We start from the raw sequence: 18,451 nt of genomic DNA on the forward strand, positions 1-18,451 counted from the left end.
GGGAATAATTCATGGAGCTCAGTGGAAAAAATAATGTAGGCAACTGATGTGTGTGTGAATTTTGGTGAATCTTTGTTTCAAGAGACCTTAGCAAGTGTTTCTGCATTGGAAAAAAAAATGCATTGTGCATTTCTTCCAAAGCTGCTGCATTTACAAGCTTGTCTCTCATCAGCCAGGACACAGTCAAGTTAATAGCATGTTATCTCCATAAGCAGTTGGCAAAATGACAAAACGACACTATAACAAATTTAAACCTTTATTATAAAATGATATCTTAGCCACAGAAAGATGCAGACAAGCAGCATGACCAATAGATAGTGGTATTTTGCTGCACTAGCCGACTTGTTGTTTGGCCCAGATGACTGATGGAAGATCATGTCATTAACTGGACATGAATATGAGAGTCAGTGTCATTATCTCCAACAACAGTGACCCGCTGTTTGTCAGAGCTGCTGTGTTATTGAACACAACAACAAACTCCCTGTTCCTCTTGGTCTTGTGACCGTTGAGCATTGACCAGATTTTGCAGAATGTATCACATAGAAACTAACAAACAACAGCACAACACGGTGTTGTCTGTGGCCCACGGTTCTCTGTCAAACAGCAAAACCAGGGAATAGTCCCAGCCCTTGTGACATACCGGGCATCTTCAATTAGCCAATTGTGACAAAGTGGACAGGATGGATGCCTCCGGATGTGAAAGGCTGTTCAAAACATATGAATGGACCCACTTAAATGTCGACATGCATTTCTCAGTATGGTAGTTCATATAACAGCAGGTACGACTGCCTAAAAAATGAGTCACACAGTCAATAAGGTTAGCCTGTTTTCCGTCACACTTGTCTTTCAGGAATGAGACAAAACTAGATTCCATAAGCGGTTAGTAATGGTGTCTGAGTATGGCTTAGTATGTTTCCTGATGCAGTTTGCATCATTGCAATATTACATTTTTTTGGCAAGTTTACGCTCCTTCCTCAATCAAGTGTGTAAAACACGTTGGCACTTTTCCCTTTCACAAAATTTCACCCATTAAAATGCTGATCATTGCAACAGTAGCCTCTCCAGTACGGAAACATACAGGAGACAGACAGTTGCAGTGACATCACACTGTTGTGAGTTTTCATGTTTTGTTATTTAATTGTGTTTGTAAAAAAGTTACAAGTTTATTCGTATAGAAATTGATGGCCTACATGTGTCAGTCAAATTATTATGCACAAACTGTATCCTCATCTTTATTATATTATATTATATTATATTATATTATATTATATTATATTATATTATATTATACTATATAAGGTATCACTCTTTTAAGAAGTTGATTCAGCCTCAACTTTGTCCTGGACTGAATTGCATTATATATTGTGGACCTTTCATCCTTTGTTTTACGTCCAGATAAAAATGTCGGTGTGGTGCTGTTAGCAGTAAGTGTTTGAGCTTTAGTAATGTAACAGTATTAACTGGTTGAGAAAAGCTAATATCACATTTGCAGCTTTAATCCTCTTGATGTTCCCAGGGATGAAGTGTTGGGAGTGAGTAACAGTGACACCAAGCGGCAAAGCAGTTGATGCAACATTTTAAATAAATAAAAAGTATTCATACAAACAATAGAAATGGGTAATAATAGGTTAACACAACTGGAATCAGTTTATATATATATATATATAAACTCTATTCTGTTGAATTTTGACATACTGAAATAAAATAAAATAAAATAAGAGCCATGGAAGGTCCATTGAATGCAACTTTATTAAATTGCATCTTAAAATTATACAATAAATCAAGAGCCAACTTTTCCAAATTGTATTTTAAAAATGAAACCTGAGGAACTTCAATTAATTTAATTTGACCATATTGTGTTTTTACATAATAGAAAAAAGTTAAACTAAATAAACCTATGGAACTTCCAATGACTTGAACTTGACCATATTTTTCACATAGTAAAATAGAATTGCCTCACATATGGAACATATATTCATATAATCAGACTGAGTGGTCAGTGCAGAGTAGGACATCTATATTTATCTGTCCTGCATGGGATTAAAAGTGCGCCTCTTTTGGCCTGAGCAGGAACACTTACATAAACTGTGTCAGGAGATCAGCTGCAGGTAACTGACCCACCTGAACCACCAGGAAAACCCAATGAGTGGCACCTCTTCAGTTTGATTCACACCTCTAATCACAGACTCCAAGCTTACAGGTAAAAGTTTGAGGCTTTTACGCACAAGACTGGAAACAGATTAATGGCATATTTTTAAAAGGACATAACAGAAAGCTACATCCTGGCAGAGAATCACAGCAGAGGCGTAATAATCTGCCCCGAATTTACGAATGAAAACGAGGTTGCAGTTGATTTGGGTCCCTCTGTGCGCGGTGCGTTTTCCTCGTCGACTTGCATGGAGCCGTGCGTCAAACCCCTCCCCTCTCGGGCTCTCCCTGTGCTGTGAAACCAACGCGTCCTCTGAGCGCCAATGGGAAGGTGGAACAACAGGTAGGCGTCCACTAACTGAGTCTCTCGGATCAGTCAATCGGTGCTTTTCGGCTAAATAAGTGGACCGAGCAGCACACGAGCCCTGAGGCCTGAGGCCCAACTTTACGCAGTGGTTTCCCCAAAGTGCCTGGAGCGGTAGCTGTCGGAGACGAGACGGACCACAGAGAACCGGTGTGACATGTTTCCTGACTAGTCAAGTGGAGATCAATCACTGGAAGATTCGCATATTTGTGACATCAGGCGCGCGGGCATCTTTCTGTGGATACAGTGTTAAAGGTAAGCGTCTTTTTCTCATTATGCTCAAACACATTGATCAAGAATTCAAATGTTCCACTCGGGGTTTTAAAGACTAAGCACTGACAACAAGTCTAGAAAATCAGTGTTGGTCTGTTGGTGCTTTAGCAACACAAACATTTCTCTTATCACCTTGTGGTATCAGTGCTTGTTGCATAATCCAAAGAAGTGTAGCAATATCTTGTCTATCCCATCATGTGACTCACAACAATAACGCCTCCATTATATTATTATATAAGTTTCTGCTCTGTTTTAGATGCTGGGGTCTACATGTCTTTATGCGCCCACACCAAGCTGCTTGATTTTATTGTTTCTCTTCCTCTTCTAGGAAAAACAAATCAAGATAAAATGGTATAAATCACAACCAGCTCTCTGTAAATAAGCCTTTTCTCTCCTGCAGCTGCAACATCGTCTCCACCACTAAACTTCCTGGGGATAAAGACACTGAGACACAGCTAATCCAAAGAGGTCAGACATCCCTCTGACCCTGATCCTCTGCAGCAGGACATGGAGGTCCTGCGGAGGTCTTCTGTGTTTGCCGCAGAGGTCCTGGATGTGTTTGACCGCTCGCTGACTGAGAAGGAGCTGGTGTCTCAGTCCAAAGCCCTGTGCAGGGACTACATCTTGTCCAGGCTCAACCACAACGGCCTGGGATGGTCGGAGTCTGAGCTCAACCTCTCTCCCTCGAATGCGGCGCTCGCTGAGGTTTCTCTGGTCCTGCTCTGTCTTGGTAAGAGAAACCTGACGGCCTCTCAACTCTCAAATAACTAGTGAATGTCAAAACTGTCACAGCAACATGTTTATGCATTCAAGGCCGTGGTTGTCATCTTCTGATCTTGACTTATAGTCCAAGTAACACAAAAATGGCAAAATCATTTATACTTAGCTTTCTTTCATTTTTGATAATTTGAAAATATATAATAATGTCAATATTCTTCTTTTAACTAGTAAGAAATTCAAAAGTTTGCAATAAGGCTGCAGAATCCATAAGGTTTTAGAGACATGTGGCTTTTCCTCTAGATTCTGATCTGCATTAAATTGGATAAATGGTGAATCTAGAGTTGCATGAAAAAATAGGCCATTTCACACCATGAATACATGGCGGTCCCCATCATGATGCAAACAAAATGCAAACGATGAACATGGTGGGAGCTTTTAAAATGTCCGCTTAAAAAGTAAACATACAAATAAACAGACCTGAAACACATCCCTCTATGTGGATTAATAAAATAATATGAGCAGTTGATAATAAGAACAATCTTGTATTTGACATTAAGACACAATTTTCAAGGCAAAATGTTAAAGAATTGATATTTTAGAGTTTAACCTTAAACTTTATCCTAAAAACTTTCAATAAAAGAAAATACAACCAAATACAGAGAACTTGAATTGTTTGAATTGTTTATTCTGTTAAATTAAAGTTTTCATATCTGTTAAAATAAATGCAGATACTGATATGTCTGTGAAAAGCTCAGATCGGCTGATAAAACCGATCAAATTGATGAATGACACACTGCAACTTAACATTGATCAATTCCGAGCTTTCAAAGTAATCAACATTATCTTGTTTGTCTTCAGCTGAAAGCCAACGTGAGGTCACTGTTGTCACGGCGATATGATTGAGATGCTGCGTTCTAATCGACTTTCAGATAACAGTATGTGCGGAAGAATTCGATCATTGATAATTGATTTATAAAAATAAAGGACCTGGACCCGACTGACGTCCACATAATGTAGGCCTACTGGTGTGTGCTGTTTATTTCAAGCTGTGATAAGCCTGAAGCAAATGATGAGAGAGGGATTACGTCGGTGTGTGTGAGAACAGTGTGAACCAGGTGATTACATCTGGATGACATGACACATTTCAGACGGCAGCTAAACTCCTCGGTGTCTCTCTAAAGACGGAGATGTTTAAATAATTGGTTTGAACTGAATCTGTGTGTTTGCTTTCTGTCTCGTTCATTCAGAGTAACTGAGTGTTCCTTTCTCCCTCTGTGCTCTCCCTCTGTTACCTAGGCGACGAGCTGGAGTGCATACAGCCCTCTTTGTACAGGAACGTGGCTCGGCAGCTCAGCATCTCTGTTGCCATGGAGAGCATGGTTTCGGATGCCTTTATCGGCGTGACAACGGAGGTCTTCGCCACAGGTACATGGCTGTTCTGAGCCGAAAGTGTTGATGATGACGTTGCAAGTTGCAAACGTGGGCATGTGGGTCAGCCAGTGTGGTGCTGTGTTCATCAGGGCGTTGGCTTAGAGGCAAGAGTTAAAAATGAGTCCTACACCCATAAAGAGTGTCTAATGAACAGATGGTATCGATTATGATTGAAGGTCTGTATTTTGAAGTCCAAATACACATCAAAAGGTTTTCTCTCATTTTAGTTCTTATCACACTGATGAAGTTCTTCTTTATTTAGCTTAATTAATGCTGTAACAGACTCGAGCATTACCCCTCCTCATTCCCCTTATCGTTACTGAGCAGGCTCCCACTGGTGTCACTGGCGTAAGATGGCAGTGTTCGTATCTGGGATAGTATGACTCCATTTCTGGATAGTGGGAGGAAGTGGAGACACGTCTTCCATCTTTATATTCAGTGTATGGTCATTACTTATTCGCTCACTCACTACTCTTGGCACTCGAGAGTTTACTGTACAGTGAGCAGTAAAGTCAGATTCTTGATACTTAGGGCTCACCATCATTTTTTTTGTCATCACTGCAAGATTGTAAAGTTTACATGTATGAACTAGAATGGCACTCAGTAGAGCGCATACCACTGCCAAGGGCTCTTTCTCATAAGGTTAAAGAAAGTGATATATGTGGATCAGAAATGTTCATCTAATATCAGGATTTGATTTGGCCTCCAAAGAATTCATATAATTTCCGGCTCTAGTTTAAAGTTTACCCCACTTTAATGTCATGGACTGTCCTTAATATATTTTGCTCTTAACAAAACATTCTTGTTTGAGTGCCAGTTGGTCTCAGGAGAGGCTTCGGAGCTGGGTGTCTTCGGTTGTCTTGACAAATGATCTGCTCAGAGCAGCAAAGACATTTTAAAATTGTAGATTGGTCTGTTTGCAGTGCAATGAACCACACAAATCTGTCTCTATTCTAGGAAGGATCAAAACGGGCTGGTTTAAATGTAAATTTCATGCCTGTGTTCTGACTAAACTTGTGGCTATTTCGACGTCACCCTGGTGTAATTTTGGGAAACGGCGTGGGATTCCTTCTGAAGAATAACAAACCGGTGAACCCAGGCTGCCCCTGCCTTTTTTAACCAGTGGAAACCTGGATATAAATAGAATAAGTTATGAAAGTGTGTTTTTCCTGCTCTTCTTTTTTTCAGCTTTGTGGTATTTGCCATCATGGATATGGAGTCTGACTGCATATCATCACCACAGCCATCTGCACTGTTCTTACTTGCCGCCTCTCCATCCATCTTCGCCCACCTCCCACCTCTGTTCTCTCTCTTTCCGCCCTCCCCTCCTCCAGCTTTATCCTTGACAATCTTGTCTCTATTCCTGGCCTGCTTCTCCGTAGGGAGCGAGACATGACGTGCTCTGAGAGCTTTAAGCTCGCCCAGGGCTCTATCCCCTTATAGCCCTGGTCAGACGCTGTTGCCCAGCTCGGAGTTACAACCATGACAAACTAAGCACAACCTATAGGAGGCTTATGCCATTACACCTTGGTCAGGGATAACAATCCCTGATGCCCTGGAAACTGTATATACAAGTGGCTGGAAGTCCATAATTATCAGACTCGTTGTTTCAGAGGGTGTAAAAATGTCCCTCTTTAGCTTTATGAATCTCATTTGCCCCTGAGAGATAAAAAATCCTATTCTGATCCTGTCAACCTCCCCACGCCTGAAATCTCGTCAGTGCTTCACCCACCACAATTCAAACGCAGCAGAGTCTGGTCCTGTTTAATTTACAGGTGGTATGTGACGCAGTTAGACCTGTTATCAGCCATGTTAACTCAAATGTGTTTGTTGACTTACACCTCATGTTTACAGTTTATTTCAGTGCAAGGTCCACCAACTGCCCCACAGGCCTCCTGTCCGGTCACAGAATATGTAACAGACGATGAGCAAACCTTGGAGGAGATGGACGTTAATGTTTGCCGTTGCCTCGAAAAGGAATGTCTAGGAATAAATATAGCGATTTATCGTTTCCAGTCATTAAACTCCCAGTGGAGGCTTGAAGCTGAGGTTTTATGGGCTAAACAAATAAAATTGGATTGCTCGTTGATATAAAGATGGACGACACAACAGCTCCCAAAATGTGAAGCATCTCGATGGCCCCCTGGTGGCTGGCTGCAGTATAAGCCATAACTCCATACTGATACTGACAAAGTATATTTGTTTCATCCAGATAAAACTACATATATTTGTCATGGAAATCATTTCAAAACAGCAGCTATGCTGCACTGCCAAGTGCTGTTTTTAGAGTGGCGATGAAGAAGAAGGGATTTCTTCATCATTCTGCACAGTCAAGCTCAAACAAAATTAAGCGTGATATGAATGACGAGCCAGTCAGTGAAATCAATTCTAATCCATCACTGTCAATTTTTCTCCCTGAAGGTATAACATGGGGGAAGGTGGTAGCCATGTATGCAGTGGCTGGAGCCCTGGCAGTGGACTGTGTCAGACAAGGACGTGCGACCAACGTTCACATCATAGTTGACAGTCTGGGACAGTTTGTCCGCAAGTTCCTGGTTCCTTGGTTGAAGAGACGGGGAGGATGGGTAAGTGGCGGTTGCTGGACATGGTGACAATAATGAGCTGTGTTTTGGAGGAGGGTGTTTTCCTTTCCCCTTTAGAACTTAGAGAATTATCACATTTGAGTCAAGGAGAGATGGTTTCCCAGGTGCAGTATATTATCTCTTTCAATGCTGCATTATCCTTGTTTTTGAGAGACATTGTGGACAAACACTGAATGAAAAATAGATTTTGACTTTTTAGAGAACAAGGGGAAAAGCACTGCTTGTCTGTGGTTTCTGACTGCATTATGAATAATTATGAGTAATTGATGTTTATCCAATTTGTGCATCAGAGCTCAGTTTGCTTTCAGAAGCGTTAGAGGATTTCTGCCAAATCTGATTTTATCCATCTTAGAAAGGTTCAGTTATCCTCTTCTCAACATACTGTCTCTTCCTGTTAGTTGATCTGCTACAATGAGAAGAGTGTACATATATATTTATATTGTATAGTTGTGTGTATATAAATATAAATGTGAGTTTGTAATTTAATCAGATTCATATATAGCCTTATTCTTAATTTATTTCAATCCATAATTAAGTTTAAATGCAATCAAATTATTAAAATATCACTTAATTTCCTTTTTTTTCAGGCAGAGCTTACAAAATGTGTAGTAAAGAAAGAACTCATCCCTGAACAGCCGTGGCTGTCGTCTGTCGTCGAGTCCCTGAAGTACTTCCTCACCACGATATACGTCTACATCATGAAGGAGTCATGAACAGTCGAGAGGGAGCGCTCGGGAGACACAGCGTGATTGTTTGATTGGAGAAATAAATCTCGGACTTATCAAAAGCTGGAGCGGAGATGGTGATTGAGCCCTATGGGGACTCGGCCTGCCCGCAGACATCAGTCTGTTGCTGACGGGCCACCAGCAAATGTTTCATCAGCATCATGTTTGTTGTCTCAGGGGTCCGATGGGTGTGCAGGTGATTACCCTTCATCCAAAGAGTAGTCACCATTATATTTAAGGGCATAAATGGAAAGGAACAAGTGTGTCTCACTTCGCCTCCTCTGTATATTTTCCCTCTGCTTACGCCAGTGCAGTAAAAAACAGGCTTCTCCCATGTTGTGAGTGTGATGTGTGATGATGTTCAGTGAGCTGTTGGGGGCTGTTAATACTCAGTCGGATGTTGTGATTTCACGTTTGTCTCAGGATATTACACGTAGATGAAAGAGCGATGAAAAAGGTGGACGCTTTGTTCGCAGTGAAAATTGATCTTCAGCTGGCTGGGTCTCTGAGAATTCTGAGTCTGGGAACAACTCTCAGGGTGTTTTCACTCAGAAGAGCAATATCAGGTGGTATCAACGGCTGGCACTTCATGGGTTTGCACTTTTGTACTCAATCAAAGCACAGCGTGTCTCTTTCCTGCTATGACCCAAAATGTTGTAACCTATTAAACCTTCTGGTGCCGCTTTTACTGAGAAATGTCAGGTCTCGCTGTGCCCATTTCTGGCCAAAGAGCAGAGGCGTGATATGTACTGACTGCACATGTTTTGGCGGGTATTCATTTCCTTTTTAATTTGTAAATAGGTTATTTATGATTTTATATTTTTATTATGACAGTATGAAGAGAATGATTGTGTGATATGCCTTAAGGTTGTTACTCTCACAGTGTTAATTTATAAATGTGTGTCTGGAAGTTTTTTATTTTAATCCACAATAAACTTAAATCTTCAGACCTTGACTTACTGATGATTATTTTTTATTGATAGCTTATCCATTTGAATTTTCCCTTTTGGGGATTTGACTATATATAAAGATGGACCTCATAAGTGAGGCCTAGTGGCTGGTTGGGGTATAAGTCATAAACTCCCAAGTTAATGGATGGGATGTGGACCGACTAAAAAGTCAAAGTATACGTCAAATAAATTTTTCTCCAAGACACTTTGTTGAAGTTTTATTTTTTCCAGTCAGGTTTTAATTAGTCATTACATGCATCGATACCTAGAATGGCTCCATCGCTACCACACAGACTCTGGCTCCAAATGCACAAGATGGCTGTTTTCATATCTGGTATATTTTAGTTTAATTTTTTTGGATAGTGGAGACGCATTCAAATATTAATAAGTATGGTAGAAAGTCAAAAGGAGCTTTAGATGATTCTGACCTGTGATGTAAAAATGAAAAAATACAGGGAATTTCAACTATAACATAATTTTACAGGAAGACTATTGAAAATGACATTCACATGCTGAACTATAAGGACAGAAGAAGAAGTACACAGGAAGTAAAAGAAAAACAATTTGATCTGAAGGTCCTGTGCATTCAAAGACATAAACCAAACACAATGAAACACATGGGGAGAATCTCTTACAGGATCAAATTAAATAGCTGAAAACAAACTTTAAATTCAGTGCCACCCAGTCTACAAAATAAATCTCCTGATGTAAAAAAAAAAATAAGACAGTTGAATGACCCCAGAGGTACAGCAGTTACTCTAGCTGTCAAACTTATAATAGTGCAACATGTAAAAATGATACTGTACTCAATATCATCCCTCCTTTATAACCCAAAGATCAAACATCTGGACAGAAATAGCAACATAACCTTATCAAGCAAAAGGTATAGTTTCACAAATGAGGCCATTAAGAAAAACGTACATGTGTCCCACTGTCGTGCCTTAACCATTACCCGTTATGACTGAATGTACCATTAATGGTAAATGTACAACATTCCATGTACCATAGTATAGACAATCTGTAATTGTAGAGATGTTTATGTTTATCTGACACATCACCGATTGTTGATCAAGCCTTTTTTAGCAACATTTGTCATTCATGACGAAGGTTTTTTTTTTATAAGTATGAGAAGCCTGCCTGTGTGATGGATCAAGATGACCGATGGTAGATGATGTGCAAGTGCTGCATCAGAGGCTGGTTGTCTGTTGCCATGGAAACTGTCTGCTCCAGCCTTCCATCTGGACGGAGTTGAAACACTCTGGATATCTAGAAGAAATGAAAAAGGCGGGTGAGGACACATGACTCCTATGAGGTCAGTTTGACCTATGACCATGGAAATCTAGTCAGTTAATGTTTAAGTTGGTGGAAGAAATCCCCTAAAGCAGAATTGAGATGAGGTCGAGAACATTTTTTGTGAGGCCACTGTGTCCTTGACCTTTGACAACCCAAATCAAACCAGTTCATCCTTGAGTCCAATTGAATGTTTGTACCACATTTGAAGAAATTCCGCCATGGCGTTCTTGGGATTTTGTTCACAAGAAAAAGTTCTGTTGCTGTTTTGTGATGAAATATGACGCAGATTTCAATATAGTGAACAAGTGGAGTAAATACTGAAGAGTGCTGCACGGTCATAAAGAGTTAGAGAATCAGATTTTTACCTGCTGGACATGTGGCTCCTTGGCAAAAGAGATTCTGGCCAGAGTGTGGGACTGCAGGTTCAGCTGCTTCCCAGTCAGCTCCCCCTCCTCAATCTCCACCAGACCTTCACAACACGTCACTCTGCAGTCAATACATGTGAGGCGCGTGTGCGTGTGTGTGTGTTTGCTTGAGACAACAAAGTAAGTTAACCATTTAAAAACGTCCCATAATGTAGGCAACTCTGTGCCAGATAAATCTTAATCTAGCAACAATTGAAATTCTATTTATCAAAGCACCAAGGTTTCAAAATGTAAGATTGACTTAATTATTAAAACACTACATCTTAACACTTTAACAATAGAGAGACTAAACAAACAGTAACACATTACTGCATAATGTTCCCATCTTTATGTGGAACATTGCATCATGGGCCTGATGTTGAAGAAAGTAAATTCTGTATGGTCGATGATTCTCTTGGATATGAGTCAGAATGCCTAACTTTTAATAGATTACTGGAAATTCAATGATTTGTAAATAAAAAGGATACAACCAGGGGCAAAAACTGTAAATTGTAGCTTTACCTGAGTTTTGTGCGGCGATGAACGCCACTCTGTTGGTTCCTGGCTGCATTCGAATGAAGCCACACTCCCGGTGCAGAGGCTTTTTAGACTCTGCATGGAAGGCATTGAACCTGTAAACACAGCGTCAGTGTGGAACAAGCTGAAGAAGTCTGTAGAAATATCATTTTCTCTCTTTTATATCAGTTCCAACGATATATTCTTACTATAGATGTGCTAGCTGTTTTCTTTGGCTCCTGTATGCAAGAAGTCAAATTAGTCCATAAGTCTTATCATTGTATTATTTGTCGATCAGGTGGGTACTTTGTGTCTGTGATGTCTTAGAAGCGTCATTAACTGCGGAGGAGCTCCTGCCCACGTTGAATATTGGAGATAAACGCAGGTTTTTGATGACTTCTAGGTCCTATTAACTGATTTACATTTCAGCATTACTCTTCAACTTGCTGTGCCTGATTCTGGCAATTTAAGCTTTGATTCTCAGGCAGTTACACATTTCAAGCAGGAGGTGGTACCCACTCACCAAAGTTACATAGAACAACAGATGTTCAGGGTCAAGAGTGAGAATGAAGGCGGCACTGCTCTGCCTATTCCAAGTCACTGTACCAACAATGTGTTGCACGGTGTTGCTTTTAAAGTGCGATTGCTCCCATGTTAACTTACATGAAGTTCATCATTGGTTGTCCCACATGGCTGAAGTGCAGAGTCTCTGTGTAGCGGAAAGGATTTATGGTTGGAAAGCAGCCCTCTCCAGGCTCCTCTGACTCCCAGGCCCCCAGAAGCCAGTCTATGGGGAGGAGGGCAGGGTTCAACTCGGCTGCTGGTAAATCACAAAACAAACACAGCTCATGAAAACACAGACAGAAAATGTTGATGACGATGTTGATTGAAAAAAAAAACCAAAAAGGGAACATACAATAGAAAGACACCGGCTAAGATGTCTAGAGGATTTGTGCCGATAACATCCGACACTGAAGTTTGTGAAGAAAGTCAGGTGATCTACACAGCGGTATTGATACGTTTCTTTCTGTCCCTGTTTGCAGCACCCGGCTACTCCATCTCTCCTCTAGGTCTGAAGAGGAGACATGTGCAGCTGCCAGCCACCAGGTGGCGATCGAGAGGCTTTGGCTTCACTTTAAGAAACCTGTCTTTGACCTCACGAGCGCCCCCAACCCGGAAGTTAAGCATGACGGTGGGAATAACAATGATCCTTACTACTCTTTGGTGAAACATGTTTGAAACAGGTTTATACACAGAGGTGACTTCAGGACAACAGCCGCTTGTTTACTGTCACTGAAGCTGAAGTTCACTACGGTCATAATCAAAGCAGGGTGGACCATAAACGCACCACGGTGAGTTCGAGATGTACGTACAAATAACGACACACAGACTTCAGCTAAATCTGTGACGTTAATTAAAGTGTGCACGACTTCGTAGCTGGTGACACTCCGAACAAGCTGCTTATGAAGATTCAAACGGAACAACCTACCCGTGTGATTCACAGGACACGCCATTACTGACGTAAACAGGAAGATATAAACAACTACACTGAACACAACACAAGGTTTAATGTCCTTAGATCAGACTGCGACAGAGGCGGTGTGACGTGTTTATATAGACGCAAAGCAGGGGATCATGGGAAATGTAGTTAGGGCAGTCGTGATCCACACAAGAGTAAAAAAGCCAAGAGTAACATTCAAGTAACATTTTTATATTTCTGCGGGTATTATCTTAGTATTCAGATAGTTTAGTCGAATTAAAGTCATAATGTTAACTTTATTTCACCTTTTTAAAAAAACTGTTACAAGGGGCTTGAAATGTTAGAAAAGAAAACTGAAGGCAAATAATAGGAAACTGTTGCAATATGAAGCCATTTAAAATGAATATGAAGAGCACACAGCATTAGAACACAGAAACAGAAACTAGAAAAGAAAAAAAGAATTAAAATAGATGGCATGGTCAGAACTAGGAGGAGAGTTTGTCTTTAGCAGAGATTTAAAAGAGAGTGGACGGTTGGGTCTTCACTCAGGACGACTGGTCAAATGATCCGCTGGGTAGTGTGATGTATTCTAGATTTTACTGAAAGCCAGTGATGAGAAACTAAAGTCAGAGTAATATGCTCTCTTTGAGCAGATTTGATGAGAAGTCTGGCTGCTGCATTTTGGATGAGCTATAATTTATGTAGACCGTCAGCTCAGGCAGGTGAAGAGAGGAAAAGTTCTATCTCTACATTTAAAAAATACTCCACTACAAGTAAAAGTCATGCATTCAAAACCTTGAGCAAAATTATAAGCAAATTGTACTTAAAGTAAGAAAAGTAAAAATAAAATCTATCTGATGTCACTGCTGCATTATTGTGTTTGTGGCATTTTACTGCTGTAGGTGTTTCTCCAGATGTTTAATGTTGAGCTCATTTGAACTAATTGGTTTTGTAGTTTAATCTACAGCAATGCATCATATTATTAAGGTCAACATGTCTGTGAGAGCCATGAAAATTAAACTGTTTATAAGCCCAGAAAAATTGTGATGGTGCATTTTCCAGTTATTGCAAGAGTGTTTTTATTTTGAAAGATTTGATTTAGAATAACAAATAAAAGAACAGTTCTTCAGAAAAATGTCATCTGAAAAGTGCTAAAGCTTTCCGACAATTTTCATTGAGTATAATATTTCCTGACATGTAGTGGAGTGGAAATATGAAAGTTGCATAAATGTCAATACTAATGTAAAGCACACAAGCAGGACATGTCTGATAAAATAAAGCACACTTTATTGAAATTTTACAGTGTACTCAGTATGGACTACTACATATCTGCCTTTTTTTTTTTACTACCAACTACTTATACAAGAAAGGCACATTTACGTTGCCTGTGCTTTTTTATTTATATATGTATAAAATCTCTGCAGGCGAAAGCACACACATTACTAAAATACATGCACTGCCCCAGGTGTTAAGCTCTGTTAAGCTTTGCTCTTTTTACAGTTCTTGAGAGCGTCTGCCAGGGCGTGCAGTGCCATGTCAGCGTTGGTCTTCTCACAGTTGTATCCCATCAATCCAATCCGCATCACCTAATGAAAGAGCGGTGGAGAGAAGAGTGAGTCCACAGTGACTCAGCAGCATGATTCAGGAAGCTATTAAAACACCTGACTTAAGATATTGCTCTCGTTATAATTGTTTATGGTAAAATTCGCCCCATTTTTAATTCCAAAAATATAATTAAAAAAAATAGTCTTTACTGTTCAGGGATAAAATACCAGCAGCGTCTCACCATGCCAATGGAAGGACCCAGGCCTCCAGTCATCTCCATCTGGTGGTGTTTCATAATGTACATCAACAACTCCCTCCAGTCGTAACCGTCAGGGATTGCAATGGTGGTGACGGACGGAAGCCTTAAATCCTGCAGGACATGTCACACCATTAAAACAACAATCTGGAGTCTGCAATCTTACAGCGCAAACTAGCTAAAGGGATGCACAATGTTATATTTATATTTGTAATGCTTATGTTCCAGTCCAGAGCTGTTATCTCTTTTCTTTTGGCACAATATATTTGCTGTTCTTCAGCATCAGGTTTTTTGTTGCACCGTAATACAGTAGTTAACCCGACTCACCCTTTCAGGGACAAAGAGCTTGAGGCCCAGGTCTTCCAGTCCTCTGTACAGATAGGCTGCCACCTCCTTGTGTTTCTTCCAGGACTCCTCCAGCCCCTAGAGGGAGACAAAGGACAACGCAGTTCAAGGGCTGGCAGTGGCCGGTGAATGCAAGAGTTAATGAATTGTGTGGTAAATGTGTAAAGTGGTGAAACGTACCACTGTCCCTGATTCAAAGTAAAGCCTGTGAGTAGATAGATAGAAAATGCTGATTTACCCTCTCAACAAGAATTGCCAGACCCTCTCTCAGAGCGAAGAATCCAGACACAGGACCAGTGTGGTGGTAACTGAAACCCAGAGCACACTGGATCAAACATTGTTCTCATACCAAACAATTATATGAACATTGCCCAGTTCAAAAATAAGAATATAGTTTAATGTCATTCTGATGATCTGCAATTCCAATTTAAGTAAAGTTTATGTGAGTAGAACAAGGAGGCATGCAGCAATTATGCTTGGTTGCAGCAGACTTACATTCTGGCTGGTTTGCCGTCACAGCCCCAGTAGTTGGATAAATGTGTCATGTCAAAGAGGTAGGACACGGGTTTTGTTTTCCTGTTAAACATCTTGTGGCTGTGAGAAGAATCAGAGACAAAGAGATTACTTTTTTTGTTTGTTTTCAGTTCTTTGTATACAGTTGTGGCAATTTGGGGAACTGTATGCACAGCTCCACACACCACACCACAGAGTCCTTTCTTACCATGCTCTGTCATTAAAAGAGATGGGGGCTGTGCCAGGAGGTGCATTCAGGGCCTTCTGAGAACCAGTGTACAAGATGTCAATGTCTGGGAGCACAAGAGGCAGATGTAAGTGCACAGTCACAGGCAGATTTGCTCTCAATTCAGTCTTTTATCATTTCCTTACTTTGCTTGTCCATACAAATTGGTGCTGCTCCAAGTGAAGCAACTGTGTCGACCAGGAAGAGGCAGTTATGTCTGCGGGAGTGAGGGGTTGGAAATTTGACATTATGCTTTGTAATTAGCCAACAGGATTTTTAATGTTCGGTTTCAGAGAGATGCAGAGTGAGTCTCACTTTCTGCAGATGTCACCAATGCCGTCTACTGGGTGACAGAGGCCAGCGGAGGACTCTCCATGTGTGAGGAAAAACAGGACGGGCTTGTGTTTTTCTATGGCCTACAGACAGGAAGTAAGAGAAGTTAATTATCTAGTATGTAACATGTGTTAAGTTAGTGTTTGTCAAGTTTCTTAGTTATGTATTGGTTCTGATAAATGAGCCTGAATAGGACACTAAGCCTACCTGTTGAATTTCCTTATTAGTAAAATATCCTCCTGGTGTTTTAACCATTCTATGTACATTGGCACCTAAAGATAAAAACATTAATGATTAAATACTGATAGATGTATTGATAGATACATATATAGATAGATAGATATGTGGTGTGCGTAAAATCGTGCGTAAAATTGTGCGTAAAGATGTACCCATTCTTTCTGCAATTTCTGCAACGCGTTCTCCCCAGATTCCGTTGATGGCGACGAGCACGCTCTCTCCGGGCTCCACCGTGTTGAACACCGCACACTCCATAGCCGCGTGCCCGGAGCCGCTCATGGCTATCGTCATGTTGTTCTCTGTCTGAAAGGCGTACTGGATCCCTCTCTTGATGTCATTCATGATCTTGGACAAACAGTGAAAACAACTTTTTTCAGCTACAATTGTCAAATGGGTTTAACTGAGTGAATTGTGTGGGTGCGTAAATCCTGTAGCCTGTATGCGTTTTTACGCACTGCTATTGATTTGATTTGAATGTGACTTTGGCCACATTCCATAAATATTTGGTTCTGTTATGTTTAACTGAGAAAAAGCAGATGCGTCGTGTTGCAGAATGGTGGTATGACTGTTAACACGTGTACCCCAACAAACCTGTAAGTTGGATGTAATCAAATAAAACCAAATCTCAGTGGAGAACCAAATATTCAACCATTTTTTGTAAACGAATTTTTAATGCAGTATTAATGTTTAAATAAAACAAGAATCGGGTTAAATTTGCCTCAGTCATAGTTTCCAACAAAAAATTTACCTCATACATTTCCGGGTGCATGTGACCAATTATTGGCTTCGACCCTGCTGCCAAAATACGCGGAGGCACGTTTGAGGGTCCCGGTCCGAATAGGTAACGCATCGGGGCCTCTAGCGGGCGTAGCATGCACGCTGGCGGGGGAATGGTGACGGAGGACATGGAGCGATCCATGCGCTGCAGGAGCGGCGCGCTCCTGGCGGCAAGGGGACCATCGAGGGCCGCTGCAGTCTGCTGGGCGAGCAGCGCGCTCCGGCTGAAGAAAGACCGCTGCATTAGAGCTGGTGTCCTGGTTACAGAGAGACTCGCACTGAGTGAGGTCAACACTGACAGACAGAGAGACTCAGTCTGACTGTGAGCTTTAGGTAAAGATTTAACAGGTCTTTGACCTGCTGGGCGAAGGGCGGTTTGTGTCCCTTGACATCAAGATTGGCAATAAGGGGTACACTGGCATATAAGGCCATAATAGAGAATGGAGGGGGGAGCATTATGTTGTATGCCTAACTTCACTGTTAAAAACTTCTTTTTCCAAGATTATAAAACTCACACAATCTGTAGACATGTGGTTATCAGGGCCCTTCTCCCATGAGTCCATATAAGGAAATGAAAAATACAAACCCTGGCAATTGATGTTATTTAATTAAGTTTAACAATATGACTTTAATTCGAGTAAATTATCTGAAAATTTCTTCCACTGCAGGGAAATACAGTGTTCACTCTGTAAATATGTGATACTTTTATAATTCAATATTTGACACAACCTATTTGTCAGCAGTGCTTTGTTCTTTTGCCGGTTTTGATCTAGCAGAACTGTTTTTTTATGACTCATTTCTGTTCTGTATCCACAGCAGCTGACTCTTAAACCAGAAAAATCTGGACTTGCACTTTGCAGCTTGGATCCGGTTCAGGTTAGTTTGCAGGTGGTTTGTTGATTTTGTTTGCCCCTCCACTTACTTCAGCATTGGGTTTGTAAAGAGGAGCCTCCTCTCAGCCGAGCCAATCTGCTCTCTCCAAGGAGGAAGGATGGGCAGGCAACACACACACACACACACACACACACACACACACACACACACACACACACACACACACACACACACACACACACACACACACACAGAGAGCTCAATTTTACTGCCTACAGTAGGGAAGAAGTTCTCCTCCACCAATTATTGTGGCTCATCAAATGTTCCATGATCAAAGTGATATTGATCATTGTCATGGTCAAAGGAGCTGTAACATTTCAAGTTGCAGTTGTAAAAATAAAAATGTTAAAACCACTGAAATCATGTTTTCTAATAGGGTTGACAAAAGTTAGTTTCCTTAACAATAGAAAACATCTTA

The 18,451-nt window shown here is 40.8% G+C and overlaps 3 protein-coding genes and 1 long non-coding RNA gene across 5 annotated transcripts; 2 read left to right on the forward strand and 2 right to left on the reverse strand.

The window, feature by feature from the left end:
- The first annotated feature begins 2,187 nt into the window (after positions 1–2,187).
- On the forward strand, positions 2,188–9,219 carry bokb (BCL2 family apoptosis regulator BOK b). Its single transcript, XM_020104205.2, has 5 exons — positions 2,188–2,767; positions 3,186–3,515; positions 4,802–4,930; positions 7,358–7,521; positions 8,127–9,219. Exons 2-5 carry the CDS (start codon positions 3,293–3,295, stop codon positions 8,250–8,252), a joined length of 642 nt encoding a protein of 213 aa, XP_019959764.1. The 5' UTR covers positions 2,188–2,767; positions 3,186–3,292; the 3' UTR covers positions 8,253–9,219.
- Positions 9,220–9,419: 200 nt separating this feature from the next.
- thap4 (THAP domain containing 4) lies at positions 9,420–13,072 on the reverse strand. Its single transcript, XM_020104258.2, has 5 exons — positions 12,917–13,072; positions 12,091–12,247; positions 11,434–11,543; positions 10,873–10,976; positions 9,420–10,480 (listed from the first exon to the last, which is right to left on the reverse strand). Exons 1-5 carry the CDS (start codon positions 12,939–12,941, stop codon positions 10,364–10,366), a joined length of 513 nt encoding a protein of 170 aa, XP_019959817.1. The 5' UTR covers positions 12,942–13,072; the 3' UTR covers positions 9,420–10,363.
- LOC138405048 (uncharacterized) lies at positions 12,318–16,692 on the forward strand. 2 transcript variants are annotated; one of them, XR_011238705.1, is made up of 3 exons: positions 12,318–12,779; positions 16,086–16,221; positions 16,553–16,692. It is a non-coding gene; the product is annotated as an uncharacterized lncRNA (long non-coding RNA). The 2 variants fall into 2 exon arrangements; XR_011238706.1 differs by lacking the exon at positions 12,318–12,779 and adding an exon at positions 15,658–15,880.
- Positions 14,175–18,047, reverse strand: agxtb (alanine--glyoxylate and serine--pyruvate aminotransferase b). The gene is made up of 11 exons (XM_020103956.2): positions 17,111–18,047; positions 16,515–16,707; positions 16,333–16,397; positions 16,108–16,208; positions 15,939–16,009; positions 15,775–15,859; positions 15,549–15,647; positions 15,292–15,361; positions 15,036–15,131; positions 14,694–14,822; positions 14,175–14,493 (listed from the first exon to the last, which is right to left on the reverse strand). The coding sequence occupies exons 1-11, from the start codon at positions 17,381–17,383 to the stop codon at positions 14,386–14,388; spliced, it is 1,290 nt and encodes a 429-aa protein (XP_019959515.1). The 5' UTR covers positions 17,384–18,047; the 3' UTR covers positions 14,175–14,385.
- Positions 18,048–18,451: the final 404 nt, after the last annotated feature.

This window comes from Paralichthys olivaceus, chromosome 16 (assembly GCF_024713975.1).
Source record: "Paralichthys olivaceus isolate ysfri-2021 chromosome 16, ASM2471397v2, whole genome shotgun sequence".
NCBI lineage: Eukaryota > Metazoa > Chordata > Actinopteri > Pleuronectiformes > Paralichthyidae > Paralichthys > Paralichthys olivaceus.

Bases quoted from the DNA above. Each gene is read 5' to 3' on its own strand.
- bokb (XM_020104205.2), top strand. From the start codon at position 3,293: ATGGAGGTCCTGCGGAGGTCTTCTGTGTTTGCCGCAGAGGTCCTGGAT. The intron at 3,516-4,801 runs GTAAGAGAAACC...TCTGTTACCTAG, and splicing joins TCTGGTCCTGCTCTGTCTTG to GCGACGAGCTGGAGTGCATA. The intron at 4,931-7,357 runs GTACATGGCTGT...TTCTCCCTGAAG, and splicing joins AACGGAGGTCTTCGCCACAG to GTATAACATGGGGGAAGGTG.
- thap4 (XM_020104258.2), bottom strand. From the start codon at position 12,941: ATGGCGTGTCCTGTGAATCACACGG. The intron at 12,248-12,916 runs GTAGGTTGTTCC...GTGATTTACCAG, and splicing joins GTGTCCTGTGAATCACACGG to CAGCCGAGTTGAACCCTGCC. The intron at 10,481-10,872 runs GTAAAAATCTGA...CATTTCTTCTAG, and splicing joins AGGAGCCACATGTCCAGCAG to ATATCCAGAGTGTTTCAACT.
- agxtb (XM_020103956.2), bottom strand. From the start codon at position 17,383: ATGCAGCGGTCTTTCTTCAGCCGGAGCGCGCTGCTCGCCCAGCAGACT. The intron at 16,398-16,514 runs GTACATCTTTAC...TTTTATCTTTAG, and splicing joins AGAAATTGCAGAAAGAATGG to GTGCCAATGTACATAGAATG. The intron at 16,010-16,107 runs GTGAGACTCACT...TCACTCCCGCAG, and splicing joins ATTGGTGACATCTGCAGAAA to ACATAACTGCCTCTTCCTGG.